Genomic DNA, 16,962 nt, shown 5'->3' with positions numbered 1-16,962 from the left:
TCTACTTTTCCTATCTATTTATTAGCAAGAAACCAAGGTAACTTTTGATTATGGTATGGTTAAAGAAACAATATTAACTTCTGGTCCTCATAGAAGTCAGTAGAAAGCATGAAAAGATGTCAACAGTCGCTTGTTTCCATAGATTTGGTCACAGAACAGATGAGCTTGGAAGGGACCTCTGGAGGTCTAACACTCAAGCAGAGTCCCTACAGTCAGTTACCAGGACCATGTCCAGGTGGCTTTTGAGTATCTCCAAAAATGGAGACTCCACAGCTCCCTGGGCAGCCTGTACCAGCACTCAGGTAACCTGACAGTCAAAAAAGTGTTTCCTGATATTCAGAGAGAATCTCCTGTGTTTCAGTTTGTGCCCATCGCTTCTTGTTCTGTCACTGGGGACAACTGGAAAGAGCCTGGCTCTGTCATCTTTGCAAACTCCAGCGTCATGAGCGCGTCCCATAGGTGCCCATGGACTTGTATCCATGCCTAGTTCCTCAGACCCTTCATTTCACAAGGCAAAAGCCAGCAAACAAAATGGGTCATATTTTACAGTGAGTGCCATTTACCCAGGTTCACAGAAGGCACATCCCAAAAACCAGCACTCTGTTGACCACCTAAGAAGAACACGGGGGACATGATGACAAATCATTAGGTGGTCTTCTGTGCTCTGTGTTATCCCAAGGAACTCCTATTAGATACAAATATCTAGGTGCCCAAATGCTGGACAGACAGCTGGGACAAACACACCCAAGAGTACTTGGGCATCTGAAAACATTTAAAATAAAAATCATCTTCCTGTCCCATAAGATCTTTGAGCTGTTAGACTGTCACTATAGCATTGCATTATGATTTCGTACAAGAATATCTGAATCACTAAATGATTCTCTATTTCATGTTTTTCAGAGAATTCATGGCTCAGGTTTTGCAAGAAAGTATATTAGAACAACACAAAAATCTTGAGAGGGAAAAGTTTCTGTTTTATGAGAGACCTGTATGCATAAAGTTCACTACAGGTGTGAAACCCAATCTATATCCACAACAGAAATCACAAGAAAATAACTGAGTAACAAGGGGTGGTATTGATGTAGATCATGCAGACAATGTCTCATTATTTGGCTTGGAAATTACTTTATTCAGATAGTAGTAATCTGAATTTTCCAAGATACATTCTAGTACTACAAAGGATTCCTAGAAATTAGATTAGAACAACTATGTTAAGAGTTCATGGGAAGAAAAATAATGTAAAACACTAAAAAACAGAGACAGGTTCTCTCAGAAGAATCATAAGAAACCAAAACAGAAAACCTTTTAATGCTCTTAACTCAAGTAAACACCAGAGATGGCTGCCTTGTGTTGCAATTGACAAAAATTAAGTTCAACTGATATTAACACATTTATTACGCATGCACAGGTGGACTATAGACAACTCGTTAACCTTCCTATTAAAAATGTAAACAAGTAAATGTATAAATGCATTACTAAAAAAAAAGAAAACTGTCGCCCTACTTACTTGATCCCCTTCATTCTGCTCTTGCAGTGTGAGGTACGTGCACAAGACTGTATAAAGTATTAACTAAAATGTTACACAGAAAAGCAGTATTAGAACAGTCTTTCTCACAAATTCCATGTTTTGCAGCAGCCACAGATCTCTAAATTTCCATACTTTACTGAGTGATTTATATATACTGTACAATCACTCTTTATCTAAAAGATAAAACACTGAACAGTCAAGGAAATAAAAAGTTTTTTAAAAATCCACATGGCATTACCATGACACATTGTTTTTACAGGTCCTTAATATATTTATGTGCTATCTTGATTTCTTAGATTAATTTCTGTAATTCTTTCCTGGTTATGTGTACTCTGATCGAAAAAAAAGGCCGTCATCTACTATCCAATACCTGCAATATAGTTTGTCTCAATTACTTGAAATTGTTAAATATTTTTAATGACAACTGTACATTCAAACCTGATCTCTATATGATTGTTTAATGTGCTGCAGCTTATTCAGAATGACAACCTGAGCAAGAGCGGCTTATTTATCTCACTAATCTTAGTAGTACCAAATATCAAGTAGTGACATTATTCTGGTAAATTGAATATGAATAGTTCATTTGATACAGTCCAAGTTAAGCACATTATACATGTAGTAAACTGCTGATGACACCATGTGAACATGTAATTATGTTCAACAATCTTTAGTATTTTTGATTAGCTAAGAATTTCCCCTACATAATCAGACTGTACCCAAACAAATATGTATCTAGGAGAAACCACCTATAAAAACTATATATATAACTATACAAATGTTATGTTTCAATCAGAAATAAAAGTGAAGCCCTCTATTGGGAATGGGTACTCAAGATTTCTGCTTCCATGTATGAATATCATTCCACATTGCTTTAGCAAGTGTATTATGGATCAATAAAAATCTGTGTTTTTGAGAAAAATACATTAGCCAACTTCTTAGAATTAATTGAAACAAAAGATGAAAACTAACAATAAAGCAATATAATCTATTTACTATCCACAAGTTAAGCCCCTATACAAGGAGCTGTTTTGTTACAGAAACTTTTTGAATGAAACAAAGCTGAGATTAAGAACATATAATGTAGTCAATGTAAATAACGTTCAAGCCTGAGCATTAGCAGTCTTTCCAAAAGGAGCAGCTCTAGGTGTTATTCAGGGCATTAATTAACTGTTTGGAAAAGGGTGCGAAGAGCGAGATGGCAAATGTATTTAGGTTAATCAAACCCAGGGACAACTGTGAATAATTCCAAATGGAACAAATCATCAGGAATGTGATAGCAGAAAGATTCAATATAGATGTGTCCACAGTACCAGACACTACAAGGAAGACTTAACCTCAATATACACTGCTGGGTTCTGAACTAGCTGTAGCCTTGAAGGAATTTAGTATTTAAAATCAAGACCAAGAGCTTAATGAAGATGTCAATACATACTAGCATCTGAAAGATTACTAGTAAGAAAAAGAAAAAAAAAAAAAGGAATAAATATTATGTTCATCTTTAACACACTGTCCTGATGCTGGCATGTACACCTTGTCCCAACCAGCACAAACAAGAGTAACATCAGACATAAAATAACTAAAGCAGTGATATGATGTGAAAATCAACTTAGCCAAAGTAAAATTTAATAAAAATGTTCTGTGCTTCTACTTTTACTTTCTCCAACCTGAGACAAGTAATAGTGACAGGTGTCCAGAGCTCCAAGAGGTCAGCACAGTGTAAAAAGGAACAGTGTCACCAAAGGCAGATTTGAACTATGGATTCTTAGTGCCATCTTCTTTGAACAAGCCTATTCTGCTGGTGTTCCCACAGGAGCAAAGAGAGAAGACAGCCTTTGAAGAATTGTCTCCTGGGCCTTGGAGTAAAACCACACTGAAAGACTTACAGGTTAGCTACTGTAAAAGTAAATCTACCCTCTTAGAATCAGTAAAGGTATATTGTTCATAATAGAGCAATAGATATTATTAGTAATTAATTAACATAGCTGAAGTATCAACCTTAGACATGCTATAAGCACCAAGAACTCATGGAAGTTTCTGAACTGTTTACTATTACTGATAATAAACAACAGCATCTCTTTCAAATTTTAAAACAAAAAAATAATCAAAATCAGCATCTTTAAGTCATGTTGTGGGGTACAGAAAATGCATCCAAATTAGATTTTTAAAAAATAGCCACTAAATTAGACTCAAATCTAACTTGACAGAATTCAAAAATAAGAAAGCATATAAATAATTGGAAAGAAAACAAGAAAAAGAAAATAAGGAAAATGGAAAAAGAAAACATAACATACTAATACGATAAAATCCAGAAAGTGGGAAATGCATGTTGCAAGCTTGGCACTTTAGGTAATTCCAAGTAATTTGCTTTTACCATATACTGTGTCAAGTGAGCAACTGGAATCTCAAAAATATGTAGCATATTTTAAACAGATAAAAATAATACTTTTTTCTTTCTTTACCAACAAAAAGCAGACGTGTATAATTCATCACCATATGGCACATTTTCCTTAAGCAGATGTGTATCAGATAGATAACCGATTATGTATCTGGTACAAAGGAAGAATCTGCAGATATGCCAGCTAGAGTGATAATTCCAAGAGCTATTATTTCTTATCATTTGCAGCAGATAATATGTCTTATAGTTTGCAGGAGATGTAATGCTCAGTAGCTGGGGAAGAGCTCTACCTTTTTTAAATATGTCAGAGAATGTAGCACAGTACAGTTAAATTAGATGTGATTGATACTGAATGCTAAGCAACATGATCATACAGATCTTTTCCTTTTCACAAACTCCTTGCTTACTTACTGTTTCCCCTTCTATGTACCTCTATCAGACAGACCTTAAAGTCTCTGTTCTCAAGATGTACCAGTTTAATCTCACCTTTCCTCAATGGTTTCTCACCACCCCTATTTTAGGACACACAAGAAAATTACATTGCTAATTCTGTTGCTTTCCCATCTGCCCTCGGTATTGCCACTTCCCCAGGTCCCTGCCTTGGTCAATAAGAGTCACAACCATCAGTCTCCACCCAGAATGATAACAACTCCTTGTCATTTGTTTTTCTTTTTGAGTTTATATAAAAATAAAGTGTGGTCAAAATTTCATTCATAGGTAAAATACAGCCACACAATAAAAGGCAAGCACCACTGTTGTCAGATTGGCACATTTGGTGGTAACTTCCAAAGAGACAAAAAATTTATTAGGCAGACTAGAAATATTGTCTCAGTTTCAAGTGTGACTGACAAGTTGATGAGGGGGGAGCTTGCACTGCCTGCACAGCAGCTGATCAGAAGCTAAACAATCATGAAGCACTAAAGCTTCGAAAACAAACAAACCACCCAAAACCTAAAAAAACCCCAAAACATAGAAAACACCAGGGAAAACAAAACAAGGCTATCACAAGAATAATAATGCAAAAGAAAAATGACAGCTAAGGTCAAATTTCTTTGTGCTGGCACTCTGCTAGTTCATCAGCTTTATTAATTTCTGTTCAGTTGTTTGGTTTTAAGGACATGAAGCCTGATAAGAAGTCTATTGAGGGGAAAGGAAATACATTTATTTGTTGCAATAAGCTTTGGATGAAAGCAAAAATCAGTTTGCTACAGTTTGTTAATTTATCTGTAGACTAAAAAGAAATAGTTTAAGATTGGACTTTCAGGGCACAGAGCATTAGCTTCTGTTCTTGTTCAAATAGAGAGTAAAAGTCTCTAATTATTTCATAAAATCTCACCTTTAAGAAAAAGAACAACACATTTGTCTTAATCTTCTAATGGAGTAAGAACAAAAGTTGACATTTGTGTTCTTTCTCTCACAAAATGAGGCTTACTTATGTCTTCCTTAGCACCTTGCTCCTCCTGCTCCTCCTGTGGATGCAAAACAGTGAGGTTTCTCAAATGGATTGTGCACTGTTTTTGGCTGGGATAGAGTTAATTTTCTTCATAGTAGTTTGTATGGGGCTATGTTTTGAATTTGTGCTAAAAGTAGTGTTGATAATACAGGGATGTTTTAGCTAGTGCTAAGCAGTGTTTACACAGCATAAAAGCCTTTTCTGCTCCTCACACCAACCCACCAGCGAGTAGGCTAGAGGTGCACAAGAAGCTGGGAGGGGACACAGCCAGGACAGCTGACCCCAACTGACCAAAGGAATATTCCATACCATATGACCTCATGCTCAGCAATAAAAAGCTGGGGGAAGAAGAAGAAAGTGGAAGGACGTTCAGAATTATGGCATTTGTATTCCCAAGTCACCATTACCCATGACAGAGCCTGCTTTCCTGGAGACAGATGAACCCTTGCCCACCAATGGGAAGTAGTGAATGAATTCCTTGGTTTGCTTTGCTCATGTGTGTGGCTTTTCCTTTGCCTATTAAACTGTCTTTATCTCAATCCACAATTTTTTTACTTTTACTCTTCTGATTCTCTCCTCCATCCCACAATGGGATGAGTGTGCGAGCGGCTGCCTGGTGTTTAGTTGCCAGCTGGGGTTAAACCACAACACAGCATTTCTTTGAAATGTCCATATTAAGATCTGATTATGACTCAAGTTAGTCCATGAAAGCACTCTCCATCTGGAATTCTATGCCATAAACTATTTAGTGACTTTGTCCAGTTTGATTTCTCTCTAACATGAGAACTGCTCTCATTTTCATCAGAAAGGAAAAAATAGCATTTAACACACAGTAAATGTGAACAAAGTAGCAGAATTCTATTTCACTCAAGACAAAAATATAAACTAAGAATGAGAAAAAAAATGGAAGTAGCAACTGTCTGAGCATTAAGGAATAGTCTTCTAGACATCCTACTTTCACTTTTCCTGCTTAGTTTTAATTATTCATTTGCTCTCAGTATTTGAAGCTGAAGGCCTCTGCAAAATGCCAGTGCTGTCTTTGTCTATAATGAAATCATTACCATCAGATTACGGTTAACAATCAAAACAACTAAACTATCATCAGCTGAATTCACAGTCTCTAAAAAAACCCCAGCAAGACACTTGTGGGACAGACAAGTTGAAAAAAACCAATTAATTTAAGAACACCACCACTTTTCTCTTTGAGGTCATTTCTGTTTGTCAGTAGGAGGACTTAGTAGACCTACAGATGATTTATTGCCTTTCAGGAAGTGCTAGAGGTACTAGCCTACAGAGGTATCTATTCAAGTGGTGAGAACATTAAGCTTATTCACGCTGATATTAAGAGTTTTAAGAAACATGCCCCTGAAGTCACAAGGATCCACAGATTTCATTCAGTCGAGTACTGTATTACTGATGCTACCCTCTCCTGAAATAACTCAAGAACTTTTTCCTTCTTTTTTAATCTTAAAAGAGTTTCTCAAAAATCACAAGAATATGTTCACAAAGGTGGAAATGATGAATCACACCATATTCCGGGTAACACTGTTTTTTCAGCTCGTCCTACCAGCATTTTGAAAGCATTGGATATCCAAGACCATCCTCTCACAAAGTAAACCACAAATATTCAGTACCCTCAGTTGACTTCTCATCTTGGATCCACATTTTGGTGTCAGTACTCCACAAAAAAGTACAGTCAGCTGAGAGGAGAACAAAGGCGAAAACTAGAATATGAGGAGTTAAGATTACTTTCAAGACCTCCTATTTATAGAAGCGTCATCTGGCATTTCTATTTATGTCTTTTTTTTTTCCTATACGTGGCTGAAATTGCATCATCCTTAAGGGCACAAAGAAGAAAAAAAATAACAAAGCAATGTTAACTGATGTCATTGCTGATAAAATTGAGATTATATTTTGTACACAAATATTTGTCTGAGAGTTAGGCTGTTCATAGAATGTCTTTCAAATAGGTAACCTATATTTATCTATCATCATAAAACAATCCCTCTCCCCTAAATGGCGTTTTAGGTGTACTTTTTAATATGGATACATTGAGGGATGATATGTAACCAAGTAGAACATGAAACAACAAATATCTCAAATTAAACTCAGAGCATCTAAACCTTTCCAGAGTAATATTCACACCCTTTTTATAGTCCATTTTTGAGGGTGCACTTTTTTGTTTAAAATAATAGCAACAGAATGGAACAAAGAAAACAAAAATTACTTTATTTCTTTATCTAAAAATAACTCTTAAGAAACTTCAAAGACACCCATACTTCAAACACAAAAGCCTTAACGTTCTTGCATCACGAACAGTTAATAAAGAGTTTTTCTTTAGAGTTTGCCAATGTTACTAACTCTGCTGGAGAGTAACTTCTGAGAAGCATGGAGTGCTGTAGTGACAAAGTGAAACAAATTAGTTTCATGAAAATTAAAGGGTTCTTGTACCGATTTGTCTAATGGGAAGGAAATTAGGACCCCATATCAAATCCAGACTTTCCAGCAGAGCTCTGGATTAAATGCTTTTTTGAAAACTTTGTTTCTCCTCTCATTCAAATGAATAGTCAACAGAGCTACATTAGTTTTTCAGAAAAACATGCTGACATATAAAATTATTTGCTTCTTAACATAATCTTGGGTGTGATACCTGAGACTGCAGAGACTCACTTTCATTCAACATGAATAGTTCTACTAAGTAAGGGTACTTAAGTTCTTATAGAATTAAAACCAAGCAAAGTTCTCAAAGACAGCATGTGACAAACACCTAGACTGAAAATTTGATTTTTTAAATAATAGAGGCAACAAAGATAAAACTTTATTATCAACATATCTCATAAAACAAAATAATTTCCCTACAATAGCAGTGTTTTCCAGCAGTCTTTGCAAATTTAAATTAGTGTCTATTGTTAAACTGGTATAAATAACAAGCTTCAGTGTGGCATATTGGTTGTAAAAAACAGTCACTCTACATATCTGCTTTCTTGAGCCTGGCAAAATTATTTCAAAGAACAATCAATAAACCACCAAGTGATAAAAATTATCATGCTATGGTTCCTTTGGGAAAAATAAAAAAAATTACATCAGAAAATGACATTTGACCGTTGTCATCTTCATCTGAAGTCTTACATTTGCCATGATTTCTTGCTTACACCCACACAAATGCAGCTCTGTAGCCAGGACAACAACTGCAGGCGCAGACATGTAAACAAGCTTCCCATATAAACAAGGTTCCCATAGCCACTTACATTTTTAATTTGGTTGTTTCACTGTGCTCAAATAATGTGTGCCTGCACCAAGAACTATAATAGCTGTTCATACGCATGGAATTATACCAATTTTAGCAATGTGGACCAAGCTTCAAAGCAACAGAAGAATGGAAAGGAAAAGACTGAGTTTGCTTGGAGAAGCCAGAAGATGGGAATGTTCTCTAAAGTAAAACATATTGTGAATTCTTTCCTTCTTGACCTCAGCAGCCCAAGCCTAAATGAGCAAATAAGCTCTTCAGGTATGACTCCCAGAAAGGTCTAGCTACTGAAACCAACTATGAATCTGCAGTATAACTTAACATGCTTCATACTGCTGGCTGTTGCTGATGTGTAAATGCAATTTTTCTCACCCAGAAAGCAATCCAAATGTAACGTAAATGTGATTACTTCCACAAGTGCCATAAAGCAAAGTAGTATTGGTCAGTATATTAAGAAAACCCATCTCCAGCAGAATGGTCAAGCTCTTTCTGTGTGGGTAATAAAATTATACTTACAAACATTGTGTACAGATAAAGTTTACATTCCAATGATTGTATTTTCATAACACGAAACCAGTGATAAGCAAAGCTTTTCTCCTCAAAGGCCAAAGCTAGATTATGACCTTTTTCACACTTAAAATTACTGTTCTATTATGCATTTACATAGGAAACAAGCATTTGTTTGGCCATTTGCATTTCATACTGTCTAGCTGACATGCAAAATCAAGGTGTTTATGTAACCAGCTGCATAAGAGAATTAACACTATTCCTAGATAAATATGGGAGGTGATATCTCAGACCTTTCAAATACGTTGTCTAAAAACTCAACTCCTTGCCGCTCCCCCTCTAACTCTTTAAAACTTAAACTAATAACAACAAAATAAATCTAATCATATATTGATTCTTCACTGTCCATACCTTGTAGTGGGAAGAAAAAAAGTTACTTTTTTTGTGTTTTGACTGATGTATGGGTCCTGCATCCCAAATATGCCAAAAATGCATCTTGAGCAGTGAAAGTTCTTAACACCTGCCGTGCAGCCTGAGTTCCATTGAACTTGAGCACAGGAACTGGTGGGCAGTGCAAATACTTGAAGATGTCTATTAGATGAGTGGGAGTGATGGCTTGGAGTACGTTATGTAATTATTGTCATAATATATGCTCCACTTAAGAAAGATCTAAGTCCCTTTTTAGCTTAATATTTAAGTTAGGGCAATTTAAACACAATCGGTGAATACCATGGAAAGGAACAAATTTAAGTGAGTGTTTATGTTTTATATGATAATTCATATAAAATATGAGTGCCTACAAAAGGAGAGAGTAACATAATACTACCATAACAAACACTTTCATATATAGTAGATTTCTAATGGTTCCTTCCTTTATTGTATCTTTTTCTCTTGAGAACACTTTAGTTCATCTGTTGGATTTATTTTAGTTAATACAAGCAATACAAATCACTTTCTCCTTAATTGCCTCAGCTTAAATAATACAGTTATTTCTTGGAAAGCCAACTCTTCTAAAGAGAAGAGGAAGAGACCTTTTTACAAATCACTCAGGCTTTTGCCCAGCTGATCAGTTCATGTGCTTTTTAGTGTGCCTTTGAAATATGAAAAAAAAATTAAAAAGTGGCAAGTGAAAAAAATAAAGCACCCATCAAGCACTCACCAACTTGTCTGTTAAAGGAGTTAGCATGTTATTAGACATAGTTCAATGTTATAAAACAGAACAGTAAGGCAAAGGGTAAACACACAGCAATCAGCTGCAAATCTACTTAAGCAAAACAAAACACAAGCTGGCAGATGTTGCCTTAATGACTAAAGTACTTGCTTTGGCTGAACTATTACCAACAGGCAAAGTGGAATTTTACTGCTGCTTGCCTGCCTGTTGTTTTCCTAATGTGGTTCATGGAAAATGAGGTTTCACATTTTTCACACTGGCACGCAACTCTGATATTAATGGCAGGTTAGAGGGAAAACCAGTTCAAACCAAAGCAAGCCACTCAGTTTTTCATTTTAAAAGGAAATATCCACAAAATAATTAGGCCATTTAAATTAGATATATAGGGAAAAAGAAACCAAAAGCTTTAGCAGAATATTTCTTCTTGGTACTCAAGACCTGTATAAACAGTGATAAAACTATTTCTAAAATACTGGAGAAATGGCCAAGACCATTATTTAGAATATTTTTCGACATCACTGTGAGCATCCAGTGTGGATGTGTACTTCTACATCACCAGAGCACCACTTACTCATGGTCTAGATGAAAATAACACTCATGGATATATCTGAAATCATTGCATACGCATCTCAGTGGAGAACTAACCTTTCTTGGAGCCTGTGACAAACAGTTCATGTGTCTTCTTTCCACTGAGTAAATATTCTCTTACCATTCAAAAGATCCCCAAAGCCATAAAGAAATAATTTGGTTTGCTCTGTGCAATAACCTGAAAGCTGAAGTGTAGAGAGAGGGGAAAAAACAAAACCAAACCCAAACCCAGAACAAATTGGCATTTAAGTCATCCAAAGGCCCATGGACTCCATCCTCTCTTTTCACAGAGCTGCTTAACAAAAGAAATCTAGGAGATCTTTCAAGACCTTACTCAGGAGTTGCTCCATGAGCAAAAGACCTGGCTACTGCTTCAAACAAAACTGAAAAATCTACAGGTACAGAAAATTTTCAAAGTACAAGCCTTTTGCTGACTTGATGCTTAGTACATCCATATTTATCAATGTCCGACAAAAGCAGATAGAAATGTGATATAACCCTTAGAGAAGCTTACAAACTAGTGTTTGCAGCATGCTTCTTTTTCGGGTTCCCAAATCATGAGAAGTCTCACAAAAATTATATACAAAACAATGAATTAAAAAATATTAGAAACATAGTAACATCATGGAATCAAAACTAGGAAACTCTAGTCTTACAGTTAGCTGTTAAAGCTTAATCCTATCCTTCCGTACTTCTTAATGGGAAATGTCAATTCAGTCACCTAAACAGCTCTCTTCTAAAACATAAAGTATTTACTACAGTAATTCACCTAACACATGAGCTGTGAACAAGTCTGTGGGATTTGTAGAATCTTACAAGAAGTGTCTTGAAGAATTTGTACTTGGCTGAGTCCATGCAACAATGGCAATTCTCAGATTTAGGCAACATTAGACACACCTGGGTTTGTGCTTGAAGCATTAACAGATTTAAAGATGCACTCTTAGCTGCAATTGCTACCTGAGCATCCACAGCAGCTACAGACATAACCTCGACTTCAGGATTACAAAGCCATCTCAATAAATGGGGGTTGTAGTTCTACCTACAGACAAAAACAATTTCCTTCGGTTCTCCCATCTAATCCTTTTGAGATATTAATTTTCAGCCGTTCTCATCCAGGAACAGATGTTCCCCCAGTTTGTTTCTCAGACCACAGATTGCAAAACATTTTTCTTAAAAATATGGCTACTACTAATAAGGCTAAAATGGCTACTACTGTAAAAGGAGAAATGCAAGCTGATATTAACTGAAGGTTTATACTAATTTCTCAGTTTAGCTATTGCTCTTGTTAGAAAAAAAAAGATTTCAAAGTATTACGTGGCTTTCTTTTAGTGGACATCAATAGCATTTCTTCTCTCATTTGAACACGATCTTAAGTCAGTGGCAAGTATGCGTCAAAAAAATGCTGCTAAAGTGACTCATTCATATGAATATTAACTTCAGAAAAAAATTAAACAAAGAGTGGGAATAAATTTCTGTAGTCATCAGTGATTTAAGTAATTTCCATTATGCAAGAAGATCTCCTGAATTTATTGTATATTTAACTAAACTGACTTTTCTGCCCTTGTTCATAGACTTTAATTAAAAACATATTAAGATCTAATTCAGTTCTAGTTTCAGTTATAAGCTATAAAACTTAATCCAAGATACTGATTAAAACAACTTTGATTTAATTTTTTACATATCTCGTCTAATGTGCAATGATTTAAAACTTTTACCACTATAAAGAAAGTAATTTTTATTCTGCAATATGTTCTGATCTTATAGATTGTGTATTGGATGATTCACAATTTGGTGGCAAGCTGCAACAATTGCTTTTAGTAAGGAACTGGTATCCAAACCAAATACTGCAGGACTGAAATGCAGTCAAGAATGTGATCAAAGATCTAATAAAAACTTTCTTGACTAGAGATTTTCTTCAAAGGTACAGGATAACATTACTACTTTGAACCTGCTTCAATAGGGTATGTCTGTCATTTTCAGATTCAGTTTATGACTTAGAATCACTACAGTGATTGTGATGTGGAGATAGCACATAGAAATGTGATACACTTTATTTTAAAGTGTATCTTATCAACTGAAGTTAGCTGGCAACTGATTACAGCAGAGGAAAATTGGCAGGAGGAAAAATTTTGTTTGAGATAATTAAATGACATTCCAAAGACAAATTTCCAAAAGCTATGACAGAAGAGTTGTCATCATTCTTTCCTTTCTCACTATAATCATGTCATTTTCAAAGTTACATCTTCTATAATCTCTAACCAAAGCCGGACAATGACAGTTAATGAAGTTCAACAACAAATCTAATAGCAGAATTTATATCCTACCTTTTATTAATGGCAGCCCACGATGCATTAATGTTATCTGTCATCAGTTCTACTTTTCTGGTGTCATCTGCTGAATAATCGCGGAGCAGCTTAAGTGCCATGTCATTTGCCACATCTACATTTATTTGCCATTGCCGTATTTCTTTTGAAAATTGCTGAAGCAAAAAGACAAAGAAAAAGAATAAACCTCATATCACCATAAACTGATGTACACAGATTGTATGATTATTAAAGAAGGAGATGAACAACTTATACCATCAATATTAAAAAAAAAAAAAAAAGGACTTCTTCAAATTTACTGGTAACTAAGGTCTGAGTTTTTCAAATGTTTAAATCCCTTTAGTCATAAGACCATAGGACTACTTCTAATCTCTGAGTGGACCAAGCAATGAAATCCTAAATGCCAGATAAACTATGACAGTTCAAATTGATAAACACAGATTAGAATGTTGGTTATTCTTTTCTGAGACACAAATAGATTGATGCATTATTATGCATCTATTCAAAATATCACTATTTGTGATGTTGAATTATACTGAGATGGAAAATATAGTGAAGTAATATGTTCTATCTATTCTTCTTTTATATACTAAGAAATAATACTGTGATTTGGACCTGTACTTTCAATTTTTTTTCAATTTATTTTAGTGAATTGTTTATGTAATTAGTGCCATCTACTGGAACAGCACTAAATCTGCAATACAGCAAAATACTACTGGTAAATCTATCAATATTTTTATAATGCTAATTTATGCTTCTTAGTATTAAGAAAGCTCTTTAAACCTTGGTCATTTCTTTTTTCCCCCTTTTCTCTCCTCCTTCTCCTCTCTTTTTCTTTTCCTCTCCTCCACCTGGGCCAGCTGCGTCACTACAGAAGCAAGCCAGGAAATTCAGAATATTCGTTCAGCCAGCAACCAGCTTCCATGCATCTTTCCTGTTAGTCTTTTTCTCAGAGCAAATTTCCATATAAATGCACTGAAGCTGCATATTTAATCCATAATGTGTAACAACAAAATGAAAGCAAAGATAATCGATGGTCTACTTGTACTTTTGTACTAGGCAAAGACTACAACTAGCCCACTAAAGGGAAAATGTAAGTAGAGAAAAAAGTTTGTATTTGTATATAGAATCAATAAGTTGTGTGTAAACATTACAAGCTATCAACAAAAACAAAAACAAACAAACAAACAAAAAAAACCAGTAAGGCTTGACTGTATTACTCTGCTTTAATACACAAATCAGAAAATGCCTGCAAAGAAAAAAATAGGTTTTTCCCCCCTCCTCCCAAATCAGTGTTACTTTTGAAAACTTGTTTTGACTCACATAAGGAATTCTCCACACACAACTGAATTTAAATATGTAATCCTTTATGAAACAGTCTAAATATTAAGTAAAAATAAATATATTTTTAAAGTTTTGTGCACTTATGTTTTTGTCTCAGAAGGGCTGTAAAATGATTTTGTTTAAGATTGGGACTGAAACATACTTGATCTTTGAAAAGATCAAGGTGAGGGATTTTGACTTTTCCCCAAAACTCTTACCTGTTAAAAAGCTGCTTCAACATCTCTAGGTTCTCACCATAATTTAAAACTGAAAAAATATTTGCTCTCTTTCCTGTGTTATTCCCTTTTGAGAGGGCAGATCACCCAATTACTGTGCAGCAGATAATCTCAGGTTCTAAACCAGCAACCTGATTATCTGTTTTGAACAAGGGATCCTATTTCTACCAATCAAACATTAGGAGGAGGCTACTAACTCCCCTTCCCAAAACCCATCTGAACATGTTACAGTTAAGCTCACTTAAGCTGAAGCTGCCTAAACAATTTTTTAAAGTCATTCCCCTGTGTTAAGTAAGGAGATGTAGTCAGGACAGTTGATAATTTTGTAGAAAACCACTACCATTCCTTTGGAGAAGATACAGGCAGATGGTTGTTTTGGAAATAGTCTCCTAATTGAGCTCATTCGCTGACAGAATTATATACAATTAACATATAAATGTTAATATTTACACACATATAATAAAATTGACAAACCCCTCAAAAATATATTCTATAGTAATTATCATTTCAGTTTTGTAGACCTTTTATAGCAAGTATATATTCTACATTTAGGTCTATCCCTCTTTATTGTACTCTACCTTTCTCTTTGCTTAAAATTATGCATGCATACAGTTACTTTTTTCCAGTCAAAGAATCAGAGCAGACTGCCTGTTCACTGCATTACACAGAAAAGTTCCATAACATTTTTTCTGTATCGTAAATTAATGGCCTGTAACTTTACTTTGGAAATAAGTTCTTTTTGCCCAGTCCCATGTGAATATAAACAACCTTATAAAACCTTCACCAACCCGGTTTTATAATAAAACCAGTACAAGGCTATTTCCAAAAGTGTTGTTCTCACCATTAACCTCAACATTAATCCATTAACTTCCTGACATTACAACACTGGATCATCCCTCAGGAAGAAATGATGAATATATAGACCTTTGCCGACAGAAACAATTTGTATTGTCTATTTTATTAAAAATTGGTGTGTAATTTTTCAACAACTTTGAGGAGTGCACGCCTTGCTTCAACTTTCCTTTGTGTGCAGACACTGAGAACAAAGTGTTGTGGTAAACGTTTTGACTGTACCAGAGGCGCAGTAACTCCTATCTCACATGACTATAATGAATATTTTAGAATTGAATTCTTGACATTATTTTTTTGTCTTTTTCCTTTTATGTTTCTAGGTCTTATTTACCTTTCAGCTACTTATGAACACATTCGAATTTTTTTCTTGAAAGAAAAATGCTTCATTACTTTAATTTCATTTTGACATTTTTTAAAGCAGTCTCTATGTTTTGTCTGTGTCATCACTGGAATTTGCTGACTTTATTAAAAGTCTTAAAGAATTGAGGCTGTGCATTTAGCAAGTTACTTAGGTATACATTTATTTTTAATTTTCAATTAGAAGACACTAGTTGATGTTATTAGGAAGAAATTAAGGATCCTGTGTAATTAAGGATCCTGATTAAAAACAAGTAAAGAAATTAGAGTTGGGCTTTGTTCTATCCCAGGATTACCCAGTGGAGCAATATAAATGACATATAGAAGTTCGAATATAGCAATATGTATGTACAGGATCATCCAGTTCTGAGCATGTAAATTCCCACACTGAACAGGTGTATATATCACAAACTGGAAAATCAGACTGTCTTTCTATACTTTTCCTATATAATATATTTATAGCATGTTTTGTTTATATACTTGAGTTATTTTTTTTTAAATCAAAGAATTCTAATTCAGTGTCTGCATCATAGTCAATAACATTATCTTAATTGTTAATTGTTTTACTAAAATTAAAGCAATATGCTGTCAGCCCTGGAATAATGAAAATCCACAAAATGCTGAGACTGTACTTCATCCTCTATTGGCACACAGGGAGTGGCAAAGGAGTACCTAGCAAGTTACCTCCCTGCAAGAAGAAGACAAAGGTAAGCAAGATAGACTGTCTTACCCACAAATCCAGGGCATAAAGTTGACCCTTCAGACTACACTAGTGGAAAGTTGCCTTTGGCCTTCTTTGGAAAGGCCTTCTTTGGGCCTCTTGAGTCCCACCAGAGCAGGGGATGTAATCTGGCTGCTATTTAATTTCCTATTTAGATGAAAGTGAAATAGCTGGTCAGTGAAGGAAAGGCAGGAAACCTTGCTTCCATCCTTCCTCCTCTTCACTTTGGCCATCCCAGCTAAACTGATACAGAGGAAAAA

General features: G+C 35.1%; 1 protein-coding gene across 2 annotated transcripts in view; it reads right to left on the bottom strand.

Annotated features, from left to right (window-relative positions):
• DMD (dystrophin) overlaps nt 1–16,962 on the bottom strand; it is a 1,192,402-nt gene that overhangs the window by 269,716 nt on the left and 905,724 nt on the right. For both annotated transcript variants that reach the window (XM_074159135.1, XM_074159144.1), the window contains exon 54: nt 13,214–13,368. In XM_074159135.1, coding sequence (XP_074015236.1) covers nt 13,214–13,368 — 155 coding nt within the window. The remainder of the gene's footprint in view (nt 1–13,213; nt 13,369–16,962) is intronic.

The sequence above is a fragment of the Numenius arquata genome, chromosome 1 (genome assembly GCF_964106895.1).
Source record: "Numenius arquata chromosome 1, bNumArq3.hap1.1, whole genome shotgun sequence".
Taxonomy (NCBI): domain Eukaryota; kingdom Metazoa; phylum Chordata; class Aves; order Charadriiformes; family Scolopacidae; genus Numenius; species Numenius arquata.
This window is presented reverse-complemented; position numbering and strand designations above follow the sequence as displayed.